We start from the raw sequence: 17,409 nt of genomic DNA, 5'->3' as shown, positions 1-17,409 counted from the left end.
TCACCATTTTTCTAGGTAAATATATTTCTAAGAGCCGGTTCACACTACCACGACCAGAAAGTTGCCCCATGAAGGAGCTACTTTTTAGCAGAGACTTGCAAGAGACTTAAATTATAGGCGACTTTGTCTGTGGGGAATGCTAATCTTTTTCTTCTTCCTGGAAAGTCTGATCACAGTCGCTTGAAAATAGATAAGGATCCGACTTAGAGGCGACTCCCATTGTGGTCTATGTGCACAAGTTGGACAGAGGTCGCCTTGAAGTAGTACAGGAACCTCTTCTGAAGTCGGAGCGACTTCAGTAGTGCATATTAAGAAGGCTCTCATTCATTTACATTGAATTTGTAATGACAAGTAGGGTTGAGCGAACACGGACTGTATTATTCGTGTTCGTACCGAATAATTGGATTTTTGTTACCCGAACACGGACATGAACACTTTACTGTATATTTGGGTAAAAATCCGTGTTCGGTCGTTTTATTTCCGGGTTTTGCATGCTTTGGCGCGCTTTTCATGGCGGGCTTTCAACAGCCAATCAACAAGCGTTTAACTGGTGTGCCTAAGCCATCCCAGCCATGCCTGCAAATGTATCAGTAGCTGTGATTGGCCGTCTGAAGCATGTGACCAAGTCTTTATAAGTTCGAGGCAGCGCCGCTGCGGCGTCATTCTGCTGTTTAGATCAGGGAGAGAGCACACATCAACGTGCTGGCTGCTGATTAGGGACAGACAGGAAAAAAAAAACATTTGTGTCCGGATAGAATTGAGGGACAGGTCGGAGTGTGTTAGGCAGGGCGAGTTGTAGGCATTTTAGGGAGAGAGTCTGCTGATTTTAGGGACAGTGCGTTCTACAAACTACAATCGACATTGCTGTGTGGGGTGGGGTTTGCAGTCACCCAATCTACGATCTTATCAATCCTGTTAGGGAGAGAGTCTGCTGATTTTTAGGGAAAGTGTGTTCTACAAACTACAATCGATATTGCTGTGTGGGGTGGGGTTTGCAGTCCCGATCTACGATCTTATCAATCCTGTTAGGGATAGAGTCTGCTGATTTTTAGGAAAAGTGTGTTCTACAAACTACAATCGATATTGCTGTCTGGTGTGGGATAGGAGATAGGCAGGTGTCAGTGATCCACATCCATTTTGCTGTGTGTGGGCTGCAGTGAACACAATCTTTTTGGGGTACAGTGAACACTATCTTTTGGGGGTGCAGTGAACACAATCTTTTGGGGGTGCAGTGAACACAATCTTTTTGGGGTGCAGTGAACACAATCTTTTTGGGGTGCAGTGAACACAATCTTTTTGGGGTGCAGTGAACACAATCTTTTTTGCCCACTGAGGAGGAAGGAGAAAAGTATTTTTCTATCAGACACTGTGTGAAGCCTTTTTCCTTCAGCTGTGCTGTGCCGAGTGACTGATCATAAACTTCTGTGTTCAGTTCACATGTGCTAATATTGAGTGGTTTCAAAAATCATACACTTTTTTTCTATTCCACTATTCAATATACAGCCTTGGGTTAAAAAAATTAAGTTGTGGCCTGCAGCAGAGCTGAATGATATTTGGGGTTTTTGGGGTTCATCTCATACTTCTGAAGATTTGAGGGTGCTGCCTGTTCCATACTCCCCCTACTCCTCATCCAGCCTTTTAGGGGTACAAACAATAGTAATTGGGGCCTAGTGTGGTTGTGTACGTGTGATATACATACACTTTTTTGGATCATATTTTCTATTCCGCTATTTAATCAAAAACCTTTGGGGATCAGTTAAATTGGGGGATAGTCTGTGTTGGTACGTGTGAGATCCACCTTTCCAAGTTTTTGGGGTTCATCTCATACTTCTGAAGATTTGAGGGTGCTGCCTGTTCCATACTCCTCCTACTCCTCATCCATCCTTTTAGGGGTACAAACAATAGTAATTGGGGCCTAGTGTGGTTGTGTACGTGTGAGATACATACACTCTTTTTGATCATATTTTCTATTCCGCTATTTAATCAAAAACCTTTGGGGATCAGTTAAATTGGGGGATAGTCTGTGTTGGTACGTGTGAGATCCACCTTTCCAAGTTTTTGGGGTTCATCTCATACTTCTGAAGATTTGAGGGTGCTGCCTGTTCCATACTCCTCCAACTCCTCATCCATCCTTTTTAGGGGTACAAACAATAGTAATTGGGGCCTAGTGTGGTTGTGTACGTGTGAGATACATACACTCTTTTTGATCATATTTTCTATTCCGCTATTTAATCAAAAACCTTTGGGGATCAGTTAAATTGGGGGATAGTCAGTGTTGGTACGTGTGAGATCCACCTTTCCAAGTTTTTGGGGTTCATCTCATACTTCTGAAGATTTGAGGGTGCTGCCTGTTCCATACTCCCCCTACTCCTCATCCAGCCTTTTAGGGGTACAAACAATAGTAATTGGGGCCTAGTGTGGTTGTGTACGTGTGATATACATACACTTTTTTGGATCATATTTTCTATTCCGCTATTTAATCAAAAACCTTTGGGTATAAACAATTAAATTGCGTGATAGTCTGTGTCGGTACTTGTGAGATACACCTTTCCAATTTTTGGGGCGCATCTCATACTGCCGAGGATTTGAGGGTGCTTCAGTCTGCCTCCTGCCTGCTCCTCCTACTCCTCTTCCTCATCCTGCCTTTAGGGTACAAAAAATTGTAATCGGGGCCTAGTTTGTGTTTGTACGTGTGAGATACACCGTTTTGTAAAATTTGTCCTATTCCGCTATTCAATATACACCCTCTTTGAGTGTAAAAAATTAAATTGCGGGATAGTCTGTATCGGTACATGTGAGATACACCTTTTTAAATTTGTTTGGCGCATCTCCTTCTACCGCCGAGGATTGCAGGGCGCTTCAGTTTGCCTCCTGTTCCCAACTCCTCCTACTCCTCTTCCTCATCCTGCCTTTAGGGTACAAAAAATTGTAATCGGGGCCTAGTCTGTGTTTGTACGTGTGAGATACACCGTATTATAAAATTTTTCCTATTCCGCTATTCAATATACACCCTTTTGGAGTGTAAAAAAATTAAATTACGGCATAGTCTGTATCGGTACGTGTGAGATACACCTTTTAAATTTGTTTGGCGCATCTCCTTCCCCGCCAAGGATTGCAGGGCGCTTCAGTTTGCCTCCTGTTCCCAACTCCTCCTACTACTCTTCCTCATCCTCCCTTTAGGGTACAAAAAAATTTAATCGGGCCTAGTCTGTGTTTGTACGTGTGAGATACACCGTTTTTTATCCTATTCCGCTATTCAATATACACCCTTTTGGGGTAAAAAACATTAAATTGCGGCATAGTTTGCATATTTGACTGTGAGATACACCCGTGCGATACTGTTGTTGTTTTGTTCCGCTATTCAATAAACACCTTTCTAGGGCAAGATCTTAAATTACAGAAATATGAGGAGACCGTCAAATAGGGCCGTGGACTGGGTCGTGGTGCTGCTGGTAGAGCTCCTGTTGCAAGGAGAGGACGTGGTCGATCTGTGCCAGCTACACGCACAAGTGAAACACCTTCCTCAAGTGTGAGTAGGCGACAGAACCTGCATTAGTATTTGGTAGGGCATCATACGCCTCTAGAAGTGATGAGGCCAGAACACGTAGAGGCGATAGTAGATTGGTTTGCTGCTGACAGTGCCTCCAGTTCCTTCATATTGTCTCCCACCCAGTCTACTACAGAAAGGTCAGAGTTGGCACCTGCAGCCGATGTCCAACCGTCTTTCACCTCACCCCCTTGCAAATCAGGCAAGCAGTCTGAGCCCCAAGCCATACAGCAGTCTCTTCTTCTTTTTGAAGACTCTGTCAGCAGGGTTTCCCAGGGCCATCCACCTAGCCCTACCCCAGAAGTGGAAGAGATTGAGTGCAGCGATGCCCAACCACTCATTTCTCAAGATGAGTACATGCAAGGACCATCGCAGCACGTCTCCGATGATGACAAAACGCAGGTGCCAACTGCTGTGGCGTTCAGCATTGTGGAGACCGACAAGGAGGGCAGGGGTGAAGACTGGGTGGAAGATGATGTGGAGGACGATGAGGTCCTCGACTCCACATGGAATGAACGTCATGCAGGTGACCTGAGTAGTTTGGAGGAAGAGGCGGTGGTCGCACAGAGCCACCAGCACAGCAGAAGAGGGAGCAGGGTGCAGAAGCGGAGCGGCCGTGCCCTAGACACTACGCCTAGGCAGGCCTACTGCCCAACGCAGCAAGGGAATGAGCGCACCAAAGTCAGCTCAAAGGAGTTCTCTAGCGTGGAAGTTCTTTAGAAAATGTGCAGATGACAGGACACGAGTGGTTTGCACCCTGTGCAATCAGAGCCTGAAGCGAGGCATAAACCTTCTCAACCTGAGCACAACCTGCATGATCAGGCATCTAAGTGCAAAGCTCGAGCTGCAGTGGAGTAGACACCTTCAAAACCAAGAAACGTCTCTGGCTCATCCTGCTTCCTCTTCTGCTGCAGTCTCAGCCGCTCCAGCCACATCTGTAGTGATACCGGCACCTGGCACCCCGCAAACAGAGGATCTGTCAGCAACACCACCACCTGGGTCACCAACCATCTCCACAATGTCCCGTGGAAGCGTTCAGCTTTCCATCTCCCAAACACTTGAGAGGAAGAGGAAGTACCCCCCTACCCACCCGCGATCCCTGGCCCTGAATGCCAGCATTTCAAAATTCTTGGCCTTTGAAATGCTGTCATTCCGTCTGGTGGAGACGCACAGTTTTAAAAACCTTATGTCGGTGGCTGTCCCACAGTACGTCGTGCCCAGCCACCACTACTTTTCCAGGCAAGCCATCCCTTCCCTGCACAACCAAGTGGGGGAAAAAAATCAGGTGTGCACTGCGCAACGCCATCTGTGCCAAGGTCCACCTAACTACAGATACGTGGACCAGTAAGCACGGTCAGGGGCGTTATATCTCCCTAACGGCACACTGGGTAAATGCAGTGGCGGATGGGCCTGAGGCGGATAGCAATTTGGCGCATGTCCTTCCACCACCGAGGATTGCAGGGCGCTTCAGTTTGCCTCCTGTTCCTAACTCCTCCTACTCCGCTGCAGCCAACCACACTAGCAGATCCATTCGCGCGGAATTCTTTCTTTACTATAGGCAGTTTTACAACTTGCCTGTTTAGGGGACAAACCACACACCGCGCAGGAGTTGTGGAGGAGCATGGAACAGCAGACAAATGAGTGGTTGCTGCCAGCGAGCCTCAAGCCCGGCCTGGTGGTGTGCGATAACGGGCGAAATCTCATAGCAGCTCTGGGCCTAGTCGGTTTGACACACATCCCTTGCATGGCACATGTGCTGAATTTGGTGGTGCAGAGGTTCCTTAAAAACTACCCCGATATGTCAGAGCTGCTGCAGAAAGTGCGGGCCGTCTGTGCGCACTTTCGGCGTGCTCACCCTGCTGCTGCTCGCCTGTCAGCGCTGCAGCGTAACTTCGGCCTTCCCGCTCACCGCCTCATATGTGACGTGCCCACAAGGTGGAACTCCACCTTGCACATGCTGCAAAGACTGTGCGAGCAGCAGCAGGCCAAAGTGGAGTTTCAGCTGCAGCACGCACGCGTGAGTCGCTCTGCGGAACAGCACCACTTCACCACCAATAACTGGGCCTCCATGCGAGACCTGTGTGCCTTGTTGCGCTGTTTTGAGTACTCCACCAACATGGCCAGTGGCGATGACGCCGTTCTCAGCTTAACTATCCCACTTCTATGCCTCCTTGAAAAAAAAATTCGGGCGACGATGGAAGAGGATGTGGCACAGGATGAGGAGGAGGAGGAGGAGGATGAAGAGGTAACATTTCCAAGGCTTTCAGGACAGTCATTCGCAAGGGGCTCCGAGGGTGGGTTCCTGCACACACAAACGCCAGGGACACAATTGTCCAGCAGGGGCACAGTTCTGGAGGATGAGGAGGAGGAGCTGGAGGAGGAGATGGAACCATGTTCACAGCAGGGTGGCACCCAGGCCAGCTCATGGCCATCACTGGTGCATGGCTGGGGGGATACAGAGGACACGGACGATACACCTCCCACAGAGGGCAGCCTTTCGTTGCCTCTGGGCAGCCTGGCACACATGAGCGATTACATGCTGCAGTGTCTCCACAACGACCGCCGAGTTGCCCACATTCTAACTTGTGCTGATTACTGGGTGGCCACGCTGCTGGATCCCCGTTACAAGGACAACGTACCGTCCTTAATTCACTCACTGGAGCGCGATCGCAAGATGCGCGAGTACAAGCGCACGCTGGTAGACGCGATGCTACTGGCATTCCCACCTGACAGTGGGGCCACAGTGGAAGCACAAGGCAGAGGAGGAGGAGGTGGGGGAGGAGGAAGAGGTCGCCAACGCAACCAGGGCACCGCCAGCACCTCAGAAGGCAGGGTTAGCATGGCCGAAATGTGGAAAAGCTTTGTCAGCACGCCACAACAAACAGCAGCACCAGCAGCTCAGATGGAACGTCTTAGCAGGAGGCAGCATTTTACCAACATGGTGGAGCAGTATGTGTGCACACGCCTACATGTAGTGAATGACGGGTCTGCCCCCTTCAACTTCTGGGTCTCCAAATTGGGCACATGGCCTGAGCTTGCCCTTTACGCCTTGGAGGTGCTGGCGTGCCCTGCAGCCAGTGTATTATCTGAACGAGTATTTAGCACGGCTGGGGGCGTTATAACAGACAAGCGCAGCCGCCTGTCCAGAGACAATGTGGACAAGCTCACGTTCATTAAAATGAACCAGGCATGGATCCCACGGGACTTTTCCGTACCTTGTGCAGAATAGCGATGGATACCGACCTTACCCAGCCATTGTTACGTTTTTGCTCTCTCATTCTTTTGGGGTGTACCCTCATTTAAAATGTGTGAAAAGAAGCAGTGTTGGCTACCTCGTCCTCCTCCTCCTCCACCGCCGCTTCCACCTACACCGCCCATAGGTGTGCGCAGCCTATTGCATTAGGGTGTGCACCCCAAAGTTTAAATACACATGCATGTGTTTGCCTACATGTACATGGCCCCGATACATTACTCTCCCTGCTGGCAAAGTGAAATAGAGCAGAGCAGGTCCGAGGGAGATCTTTCCCATCTCCTCACTGGCAAACAGAGCGATAATGCTATGTGCCCTAGGTGATTAGGGTGTGCCCAGGCACATCCGGCACACCCTGTGCGCACGCCTATGAGACCGCCACATCCACCACCACCTCAACCTCCCTCCTACTCCATATGGGCCTCGTCCTTCAGAGATGAAGAACATTGTTTTATTTTTCACTACATGTCGGTAACAACCCATGCATACAACCATTACTACAAAGAAACCAAAACAAATAAGTTCAGAAATTAAGTTATGTGTAATAAAAACAGAATGACACAGGGAAAAAGGATTAAACACATCAAGAAAGGGAGGTGCAAAAAAGGCATGGAAAGTCAAGACACCAGCTGAAATCTATCAGTAATTAGAAAGCAATCCTGCTCGCTGTCAGTGCAAATTATCAGCTGGTTCAGTCTTAACTGATGGCCTATAAAAAGGTGTCTCATTACTAGCGTGTCACACAAGAAATCTCATGATGGGTAACAGCAAAGGGCTCTCTCAAGACCTTTGCAAACTTATTGTTGCAAAAAATACTGATGGCATTGGTTACAGAAGGATTTCTAAACCTCTGGATGTTCCATTGAGCACTGTTGGAGCCATAATCTGGAAGGGGAAAGACCATCATTTCACCATAAACCGGCCACAAGCAGGTGCTCCTCGCAAGATTTCTGACAGAGTGAAATAATTATTAGAAGAGTTGTTCAAGAGCCAAGGACCACTTGTGGAGAGCTTCAAAAAGAACTGGAATTAGCACTTACAATTGTTTCAAAGAAAACCATAAGTAATGCACTCAACTGCTATGGCCTGTATGCACGCTCACCAGGCAAGACTCCATTGCTGAAGAAAAAGCATGTTAAAGATCATTTAAAATTTGCTGCACAACATTTAGACAAGCCTGTGAAATACTGGGAGAATATAGTCTGGTCAGAGAACAAAATTGAACTCTTTGGATGACATAATACACACCATGTTTGGAGGTCAAATGGCACTGCACATCACCCCAAAAACACCATATCAACAATGAAGTTTGGAGGAGGGAACATTATGGTGTAAGGCTATTTTTCAGCATATGGCACTGGCAAACTTCATATCGTTGAAGGAAGCATGAATGGAAAAATGTACCAAGACGTTCTTGATAAAAATCTGCTGCCATCTACCAGGATAATAAAGATGAAAGGAGTGTGGACATTTCAGCAAGACAATGATCCCAAACACAAAGCCAAGGAAACTCTCAATTGATTTCAAAGAAAGAAAAAAAAGCTGCAAGAATGGCCCAGCCAATCACCTGACTTGAATCCAATAGAAAATCTATGGAAATAACTAAAGATCAAAGTTCATAGAAGAGGCCCACGGAACCTTCAAGATTTGAAGACTATGAGGAAGAATGGGCCAAAATCACACCTGGGCAATGCATACGACTAGTTTCTCCATACAGGATGCGTCTTGTGAAGTATTAAATACATTTCAGTTAAAGTGTTTAATACTTTTTCCCTACACATAGCTTTATTTCTGAACGTATACTATATTACCAAAAGTATTAGGAGGCCAGCCTTTACATGCATATGAACTTTAATGGTATCCCAGTCTTAGCCTATAGGGTTCAATATTGAGTTGGCCCACCCTTTGCAGCTATAACAGCTTCAACTCTTCTAGGAATGCTATCCACAAGGTTTAGGAGTGTGTCTATGGGAATGTTTCACCATTCTTCCAGAAGTGCATTTATGAGGTCAGGCACTGGATGTGGACGAGAAGGCCTGGCTCACAGTCTCTGCTCTAATTCATCCCAAAGGTGCTCTATCGGGTTGAGGACAGTACTCTGTGCAGCCCAGTCAATTACACCACCCCAAACTCGCTCATCCATGTCTTTATTGACCTTGCTTTGGTCACTGGTCCAAATAATTTGGTGGAGGGGGGATTATGGCGTGAGGTTGTTTTTCAGGGGTTGGGCTTAGTCCCTTAGTTCCAGTGAAGGGAACTCTAAGGCAGGGATCCTCAAACAACGGCCCTCCAGCTGTTGCTGAACTACACATCCCATGAGGCATTGTAAAACTCTGACATTCACAGACATGACTAGACATGATGGGAATTGCAGTTCCTAAACAGCTGGAGGGCCATAGTTTGAAGACCCTTGCTCTAAGGCGTCAGCAGACGAAGACATTTTGGACAATTTCATTCTCCCAACCTGGTGGGAGCACTTTGGGGATGGCCCCTTCCTGTTCCAACATGACTGCACACGAGTGCACAAACAAGGTCCATAAACACATACAGTATCTCACAAAAATGTGAGGGGTGTACTCGCTTTTGTGAGAAACTGTAAATGAGCAAGTTTGAGGTGGAGGAACTTAACTGTGCCGGGTGCCTGCTGCGCATTGTGAATGGTCCTGTAGTGTTCTGGGACCTGTGACATGTCCCAGAAGACTCCAGGGGGGGGGGGGGGTAAGAATAACTTTCACTTGTATCTCCAAAACCAGATACCCACTCCCCCCCCCTCTCCGCCCCCCCAAAAAAATTGCCAAATATGATAGAGAAGTGGGAGAGGAGGCCTTAAAGTGTAACTTCCCCTTTTGAGTGAAGTTCCACTTTAAAGGGATTGTAAACCTATTATTTTGTTTTCTAAATAACAGGTTACACTTCTCTTCTCTGTGCAATGGTTTTGCACAGAGCAGCACTGTTCCTCCTCTTCTCGGGTCCCCCGCTTGTGCTCCTGGTTGAGTGCACCCCATAGCAAGTGGCTTCCCATAGTGGCACTCATGCGGGCTCGATCCCGAGCTGTGCTCTGAGTGTCTGATACACAGAGCATTGCTTGGCTCCACCTCCCATTATCTGGCTGTGATTGACAGCAGCAGGAACCAATGGCTCCCACTGCTGCCTCTTTGTCCAGTGAAGAAAGAGAGAAAGAGCGCTGCTGCTCTCGGGCACAGTATTAGATTGAGATCGGGCCCAGGTAAGTATAAAGGAGGGCTGCATACAGAAGGTTTTTATACCCTAATGCAGAGAATGCATTAAAATAAAAAAAACGAGTGTGCCGGTTCATAACTAGAGTAATTTTAAGAATGAGTTCACATACACTTGAGTGTGATCAGAAAAGATTATAGCACACATACTATAACGTGCCGAGTAGAGTTAAGAATAAGCAAAATAATATTTTTCTATATTGAATGAATGCTACTGTATACAAGTAAAACAATACATTACTTTATACATATGGCTTACAGAAGAATATGTTTCGTGAGCTTCTAGAACTGGCTCTGTGGGTGCAGGCTTTTTGTTTGCTATTAGCTGTAGCATCTGTCTCCTGTACTTGCTCATGATCAGCTCCAGTGCATACTGATGCTCCTCCAAAGACAGCCATAACTCTGCAATACATAAAATGTAGATTTAAAAAAGTCCATAGGCAATATAAGGAGTACAATCAGCGACTTGCTCAAGCTATACAAAAGTACTGCCACTATATTAATAAAACAGGTATCCCAATTTGCATTTATTTGGGTTTTATGAAACCTTGCAGATTCTCATACTGCTTCCAGACTGCATTGAAATGGTTGTTTGTCGTGCCAATAATTTCGCATGCTCCAATTTGTGCGGGCAATGGTGCAAAGCAAGAGCTCAAAGAGACGGTGGTCATGACCCCATGGAACACTGTGGGGCTGATTTACTGATTTACTGAAGGCAAATAAGACTGTGGACTTTGTAAAGTGCAGTTGTTTCAGAGCTTAGTAAATGAGCAGAAGCTTTGCTGACTTCCATCATCCAATCATGTACAAGCAAAAATGCTGTATTTTTATTCTTAATTTTTTTCCTTGCACATGATTGGGTAAACGAGCCTTACCTCATTTACTAAGCTCTGGAGCAACTGCACTTTGCAAAGTGCACAGTCTGTTTGCCTTTAGTAAATCAACCTCACTCTCCTAGGTAGGTGTGATAGTTTGAATTCAACTAATTTACAAACACATAAAACTTTTAAATGCTTGATTGTTCCTTGAAAATCTAAATATTTCATATGTTCATTTGTGATCATTTTTAAATGAATAAACAATGTTACAAGTTAGAAAATCAAATAGATGGTGCCAATATAATAAAGTTAATAATGCACCAACATCCCCATAATGTATAAGAGAAGGAAAGGAGGGGGTATCTTGGGACTTTAATGGTGCATGATCACTTAAAGTGCTAAACTAATCAGGACACATGTTTTTTAAAAAAAGATGTCAAACAATTTTACTAGGCGACTACATTAAAAGAACTCAAATCACAAAAAACACAGACAAGGGTATAATAAAAAATTAATGCCATAACAAGGGGCATGGGGTATGGATTGGTTCTGAACACTAAATGGTTTTTGACCGGTTTTGCCAAGTCAGGCTTCTTCAGAAAATTACCATAGACAAGGGTCCCTCTATCAAGTAATGTCAATACAAGAATATTGATATACATTTAGTGCAGATACAGATAAATCAATGTTCATGCATATTGACCAAAATCCGCCCAGTGAGACCCGAAGTATAAAAGAACTGACCAAACCTGTATATTGGAGCAGATAATGGAAAATGGGGATGTGTGAGCCCAAGTTTGTGAAGCACAGACTTCCAGGAGCCACGCAGGAACGGCCACTATTGGTCTCCTGCAGAGAGTGGTAATGTAGGAGCCAACAATATAGAGGTAGTATCTTAATGAAACACATAGGTATTCAATTAGCCCAAGATACGGAGTACAATTTACTACATTTAAAGAAAAGTATATGACGAATAAGTATATAGTGAAGATTACTTACTGGACCAGTAATGGTCCATGGCAGAGTAATGGCAGCGATCTGCGATTTTTTTTGCGGTACTGCGACATTGCGGCGGACAGATCGGACCCTTGACTGACATTTTTGACACTTTTGGGGGTACCAGTGACATTACTACAGTAATCAGTGCTATACATATGCACTGTTACTGTAAAAATGACACTGGGAGGGAAGGGGTTAAGTGTGTCCCTAGGGGCGTGTTTCTTACTGTGATTGGATGTGGCTTTGTGTGTAACAGCACAGATCAATGGTCCTACATAGCAGGACCGAGTGATCTGTGCTTTTACACAGGGGAGAGTGACAGGCGGCTTTGTGTACACTAGCCGCCTGCCTTTCTCCCTCTCTACCCGACGATCGCGAGTGACCGGCGGACATCGGGTCCACCGGTCACACGCGCCGGCTTCTTCTGGTAGGAGCGGGGGCGCGCCTCCGGCGGCGCACGCTCGCCTCCTATTCGCTCCCAGGCTAGTGACGTACCGATACGTCAGTTTGCCTGGGAGGGGCTGACCGCCGCCGTATATAGTCGGTCGGTAAGTGGTTAAAAATGCACCAATTTTCTTGTATTGACATGTATATGCTTTACTTGATAGAGGGACCCTTGTCTACGCTAATTTTCTGAAGAAGGCTGACTTGGCGAAAATGGTCAAAAACCATTTAGCGTTCAGAACCAATCCATACCCCATGCCCCTTGTTATACCCTTGTCTGTGTTTTTTGTGATTTGAGTGCTTTAATGTAGTCGCCTAATAAAATTGTTTGACTTCTTTTTTTTAAAAAAGCATGTGTCCTGATTAGCTTAACACTTTTTTACATAGTTACATAGTTAGTGAGGTTGAAAAAAGACATCAGTCCATCCAGTTCAACCTATGATGTGTGTGTGTGTTTGCTTTTAACCGTACATCGTATACCCCTGTATGTTGTGGTCTCTAAGGTGCCCATCTACTAGTTTTTTGAAACTATCAATGCTCCCTGCTGATACGACTGCTTGTGGAAGAGAATTCCACATCCTTACCGCTCTTACAGTGAAGAACCCCTTACGCACTTTAAGGTTAAACCGCCCTTCCTCTAGTTTTAGTGAGTGGCCACGTGTCTTATTGTATCTCCTTTCTCTGAATAGTTTGTTCCTTATGCTAGGGTCGCCAGTACAGTATTTGTACATTGATATCATATCCCCCCTCATTCGTCTCTTCTCCAGAGAGAATAGGTTCAGTGCTTGTAGCCTATCCTCATAGCTGATGTCCTCCATTCCCCTAATCATTTTTGTTGCCCTTCTCTGGACTTTCTCCAGTTCCAGCACATCCTTCCTGAGGACCGGTGCCCAGAACTGTACAGCATACTCCAGATGTGGCCGGACCAGAGTCTTGTAGAGCGGGAGAACAATCTCTTTATTTCTGGAGTGAATCCCCTTTTTTATACATCCCAGTATTCTATTGGCTTTGCTTGCAGCGGCTTGGCATTGCATGCCACTGCCAAGCCTGTTGTCTACCAGTACCCCCAAGTCCTTTTCCATCCTAGACTCACCCAGAGGTTCCCCCCCTAGTGAGTAGCTTGCTTTCTGGTTTCTGGCCCCCAGGTGCATTACTTTACATTTTTCAACATTAAACCTCATCTGCCATGTAGTTGCCCACCCCGTTATTTTGTTCAGGTCCGCTTGCAAGGTTTCCACATCCTGCATAGAAGATATTGCCAAGCCTAGTTTAGTATCATCTGCAAATACTGAGATTGTACTAGATATCCCCTCCTCTAGATCATTTATGAATAAATTAAACAGGATTGGTCCCAGGACAGAACCCTGGGGGACCCCACTTTCCACACCCGCCCAATCCGAGTACTCCCCATTAATCACCACCCTCTGGACTCTCCCCTGGAGCCAGTTCTCTATCCAGGTACTCACCTTATGGTCCATACCTACCTTCCTTAGTTTGTACAGTAAGCGTTTGTGGGGAACGGTGTCAAAGGCCTTTGCAAAGTCCAGATACACCACATCCACAGGCTTTTCCTTATCTAGGTGGCAGCTCACTTCATCGTAGAAGGTTAATAGATTGGTTTGGCAAGAACGATTTTTCATGAATCCATGCTGATTACTACTTATAATACCATTTTCATTACTAAAGTCTTGTATGTGGTCCCTTAACATCCCCTCCAAAATTTTGCAGACTACTGATGTTAGGCTGACCGACCTATAGTTACCCGGGATACATCTCGGCCCCTTTTTAAATATTGGTACCACGTTGGCTTTTTTCCAATCAGCTGGCACTATACCCGTCTGTAAACTATCCTTAAAGATCAAGAATAATGGTCTGGCAATCACCTGGCTGAGCTCATTAAGAACCCTCGGGTGCAAGCCATCGGGTCCCGGTGATTTATTTATGTTAAGTTTCTCTAGTTTAGTTTTAAGTCTATCTTCTGTTAGCCATGGCGGTATTTCCTGAGGTGTATTATTTAGTTCGGCCTTACAAGCAAGGTTCGTATAGCCCCCCCGATTCTTTTGTGAAGACTGAAGAGAAGAAATTATTTAACACTTCCGCCTTTTCTCTGTCCTCAGTGGCCATATTTCCTTTGTCATCTTTTATGGGGCCAATGTGTTCTGGCCTCGCTTTCTTACTGTTTATATACTTAAAGAACTTCTTGGGGTTCTTTTTACTCTCCTCCGCTATATGTCTCTCGTGTTCTATTTTAGCCGCCCTGATTTCATCTTTACATTTCTTATTACACTCTTTGTAATGCTTAAATGCTGCCAATGACCCCTCAGTCTTGTATTTTTTGAAGGCCTTTTCTTTAGCACTAATATACATTTTTATGTTGGAGTTTAGCCACCCAGGGTTTAGTTTTGCTCTTTTAAATTTATTTCCCTTTGGAATGCACTGGCCAATCCCCTTGTTAAGTATGCTCTTGAAGCACTCCCATTTTTCCTCTGTGTTCTTTGTTCCCAGGGTTCTATCCCATTTGAAATTTTCTAGCAGCGAGCGCAGTTTAGGGAAATTGGCTCTTTTGAAATTCAGTGTCCTTATATTACCCTTGTGCTTCCTATTACTGTAATTAATACTGAAACCAATTGACCTATGGTCACTGTTTCCTAAGTTGTCCCGTGTTTCTAGATCCTTGAGCAGGTCTGTATTGTTGGTCATCAGTAGGTCAAGTACCGCATTGTTTCTTGTCGGTGCATTCACCATCTGACCCATGAAATTGTCCTGCAAAACATTTAGGAACTGCCTAGCCTTGGCTGAGTGCGAAGTTCCTTCGGCCCAGTCTATATCTGGATAATTAAAGTCCCCCATTATAATGACATTTCCCATCCTTGCTGCCAATCCTATCTGTAACATGAGGTCCTCCTCACCCTTCTCCCTCTGGTTGGGGGGCCTATAGCATACGCCCAATATTACCTTCCCCACCGTTCCTTCCCTTTGAAGCTCTACCCATAGGGATTCTGCCTCGTCCTTAGCTCCATTATTAATATCATCCCTCATATTTACCTGTATACTGTTCTTAATATACAGACATACCCCTCCCCCTTTTTTACCTTCTCTATCCCTGCGATAAAGGGAATACCCCTGAATGGTCGCCATCCAGTCATGGGAGCTGTCAAACCAAGTCTCAGTTATCCCCACAAAATCTAAGTCCTCCTCAAACATCAGCAGCTCCAGCTCTCCCATCTTGTTGGCCAGGCTTCTGGCATTGGTATACAAACCTCTTAACCACTTTACGTCTGCTCGCGGTAATACTACTGCGGCAGAGTGGTTCGTTATCGTCTGACGACGTAGTATTAACATCGTCAGACACTCCCCCTTCTGGGCGGCGCTTGCGCGCCGCCGGAGGCTCGCTCCCGCTGTTTTCATTCACAGCGGGAGTCGGGCCAGGGGAGGAGCAGCGGCGATCGCCGCTGCTCTGCCCCGATCGCCGGGGATCTAGTGTGGAGATCCGCCCGCCTGTGTAAACACAAGCGGACGGATCTCCATAGTGACAGGGAGTGACAGATCGGACTGTTCAGCATAGCTGGACATCCGATCTGTCCATGTCTCACTCAGTCACCTCCCCCCCTACACGTCAGTAAGCACCAGGCATACATTAACCCCTCCCTCTCCAATAAAATTAACCCCTTCCCTGCCAGTGTAATTTTTACAGTAACAGTGCATATATATAGCACTGATTACTGCAGTAATGTCACTGGTACCCCCAAAAGTGTCAAAAATGTCAGTCAAGGGTCCGATCTGTCCGCCGCAATGTCGCAGTCCCACAAAAAAAAAAAAAAAAAAAAAAAAAAAACGCAGATTGCCGCCATTACGCGTTAAAAAAAAAAAACCACCAAAAATGACAGAAATCTTTCCCTTTGTTAGTAAACGCAATAACTTTTGCACAAACCAATCAAAATACGCTTATTGCGATTTTTTTTACCAAACATAGGTAGCAGAAAACAAATTGGCCAAAATTTTTTTAAAAAATTGGTTTTTACATCTTTTTTGGGGGGAATTTCATATAAAAAAAATGTTAAAAATATTGTTATTTTTTCAAAATAAACGCTCTTTTTTTGTTTATAGCGCAAAATGGTAAAAATCGCACAGGTGATCAAATACCACCAAAAGAAAGCTCTGTTTGTGGGAAAAAAAGGACGTAAATTTCGTTTGGGTACAGCGTCGCACGACCGCGCAATTGTCAGTTGAAGTCGCACAGCGCCGAATCGCAAAAAGTGGCCTGGACGGAAGACAGCAAAATCCTCCGGTGGTAAAGTGGTTAATTTTGATCGGTTACATATATCCTCATTTGTTTTTATTAGGCTGCTCTCTTGATTTTTCCCCATACCCACCCTGGGTTTAGGAGCTCCGAACACCCTACCGCTAATGCCCCCATTTCTGCCCTCTGAATCTTGCTTTCCCCTGACTAATTCTACATCTGTACCCTCCCCCCCTCCCTAGTTTAAAAGCCCCTCTAACTTTGTGGCCATCCTCTCACCCAGTACGGCTGCACCCTCCCCATTTAGGTGCAATCCGTCCCTACCAAAGAGCCGGTGGTCGACTGAGAAGTCAGCCCAGTTCTCCAGGAACCCGAAACCCTCCTTACTACACCAGCTCCTCAGCCACTCGTTAACTTCCCTAATCTCCCGCTGCCTCTTTGGTGTGGCTCGAGGTACAGGTAGTATTTCGGAAAATACTACCTTGGAGGTCCTACTCCTCAACTTAGCTCCTAAGTCCCTGAAATCGTTTAGGACTCTCCATCTTCCTCTGCCTATGTCATTGGTACCCACGTGTACCATGACAGCTGGGTCTTCCCCAGCCCCACCCAATAATCTGTTCACCCGATCCGCGATGTGCCGAACCCGAGCGCCCGGCAAACAACAGACTGTTCGGCGCACACGGTCTTTGTCACAGATTACACTGTCTGTCCTTCTAATAATTGAGTCCCCTACCACCAGCACCTGTCTTTCCTTTCCCTTTCTCCCGGCCTCACTGGAGGAGTTCTTCCCCTGGCAGCTAGGGGCGTCACTCTGCTCCAGCAATGCTGGTCCCTGACTGGTTTCCCCAACATCACACAACGGGGCGTATCTATTG

General features: G+C 46.0%; 1 protein-coding gene across 1 annotated transcript in view; it reads right to left on the bottom strand.

Annotated features, from left to right (window-relative positions):
- Nucleotides 1-17,409, bottom strand: part of SIKE1 (suppressor of IKBKE 1) — a 46,847-nt gene that overhangs the window by 20,245 nt on the left and 9,193 nt on the right. The window contains exon 4 of the mRNA XM_082247827.1: nucleotides 10,293-10,435. Within this exon, the coding sequence (XP_082103953.1) occupies nucleotides 10,293-10,435 (143 nt within the window). The remainder of the gene's footprint in view (nucleotides 1-10,292; nucleotides 10,436-17,409) is intronic.

This window comes from Pelophylax lessonae (assembly GCF_965119305.1).
Source record: "Pelophylax lessonae genome assembly, chromosome: 2".
NCBI lineage: Eukaryota > Metazoa > Chordata > Amphibia > Anura > Ranidae > Pelophylax > Pelophylax lessonae.
Note: the sequence above shows the minus strand (reverse complement) of the source record. Positions and strands in the feature narration are given on the sequence as shown.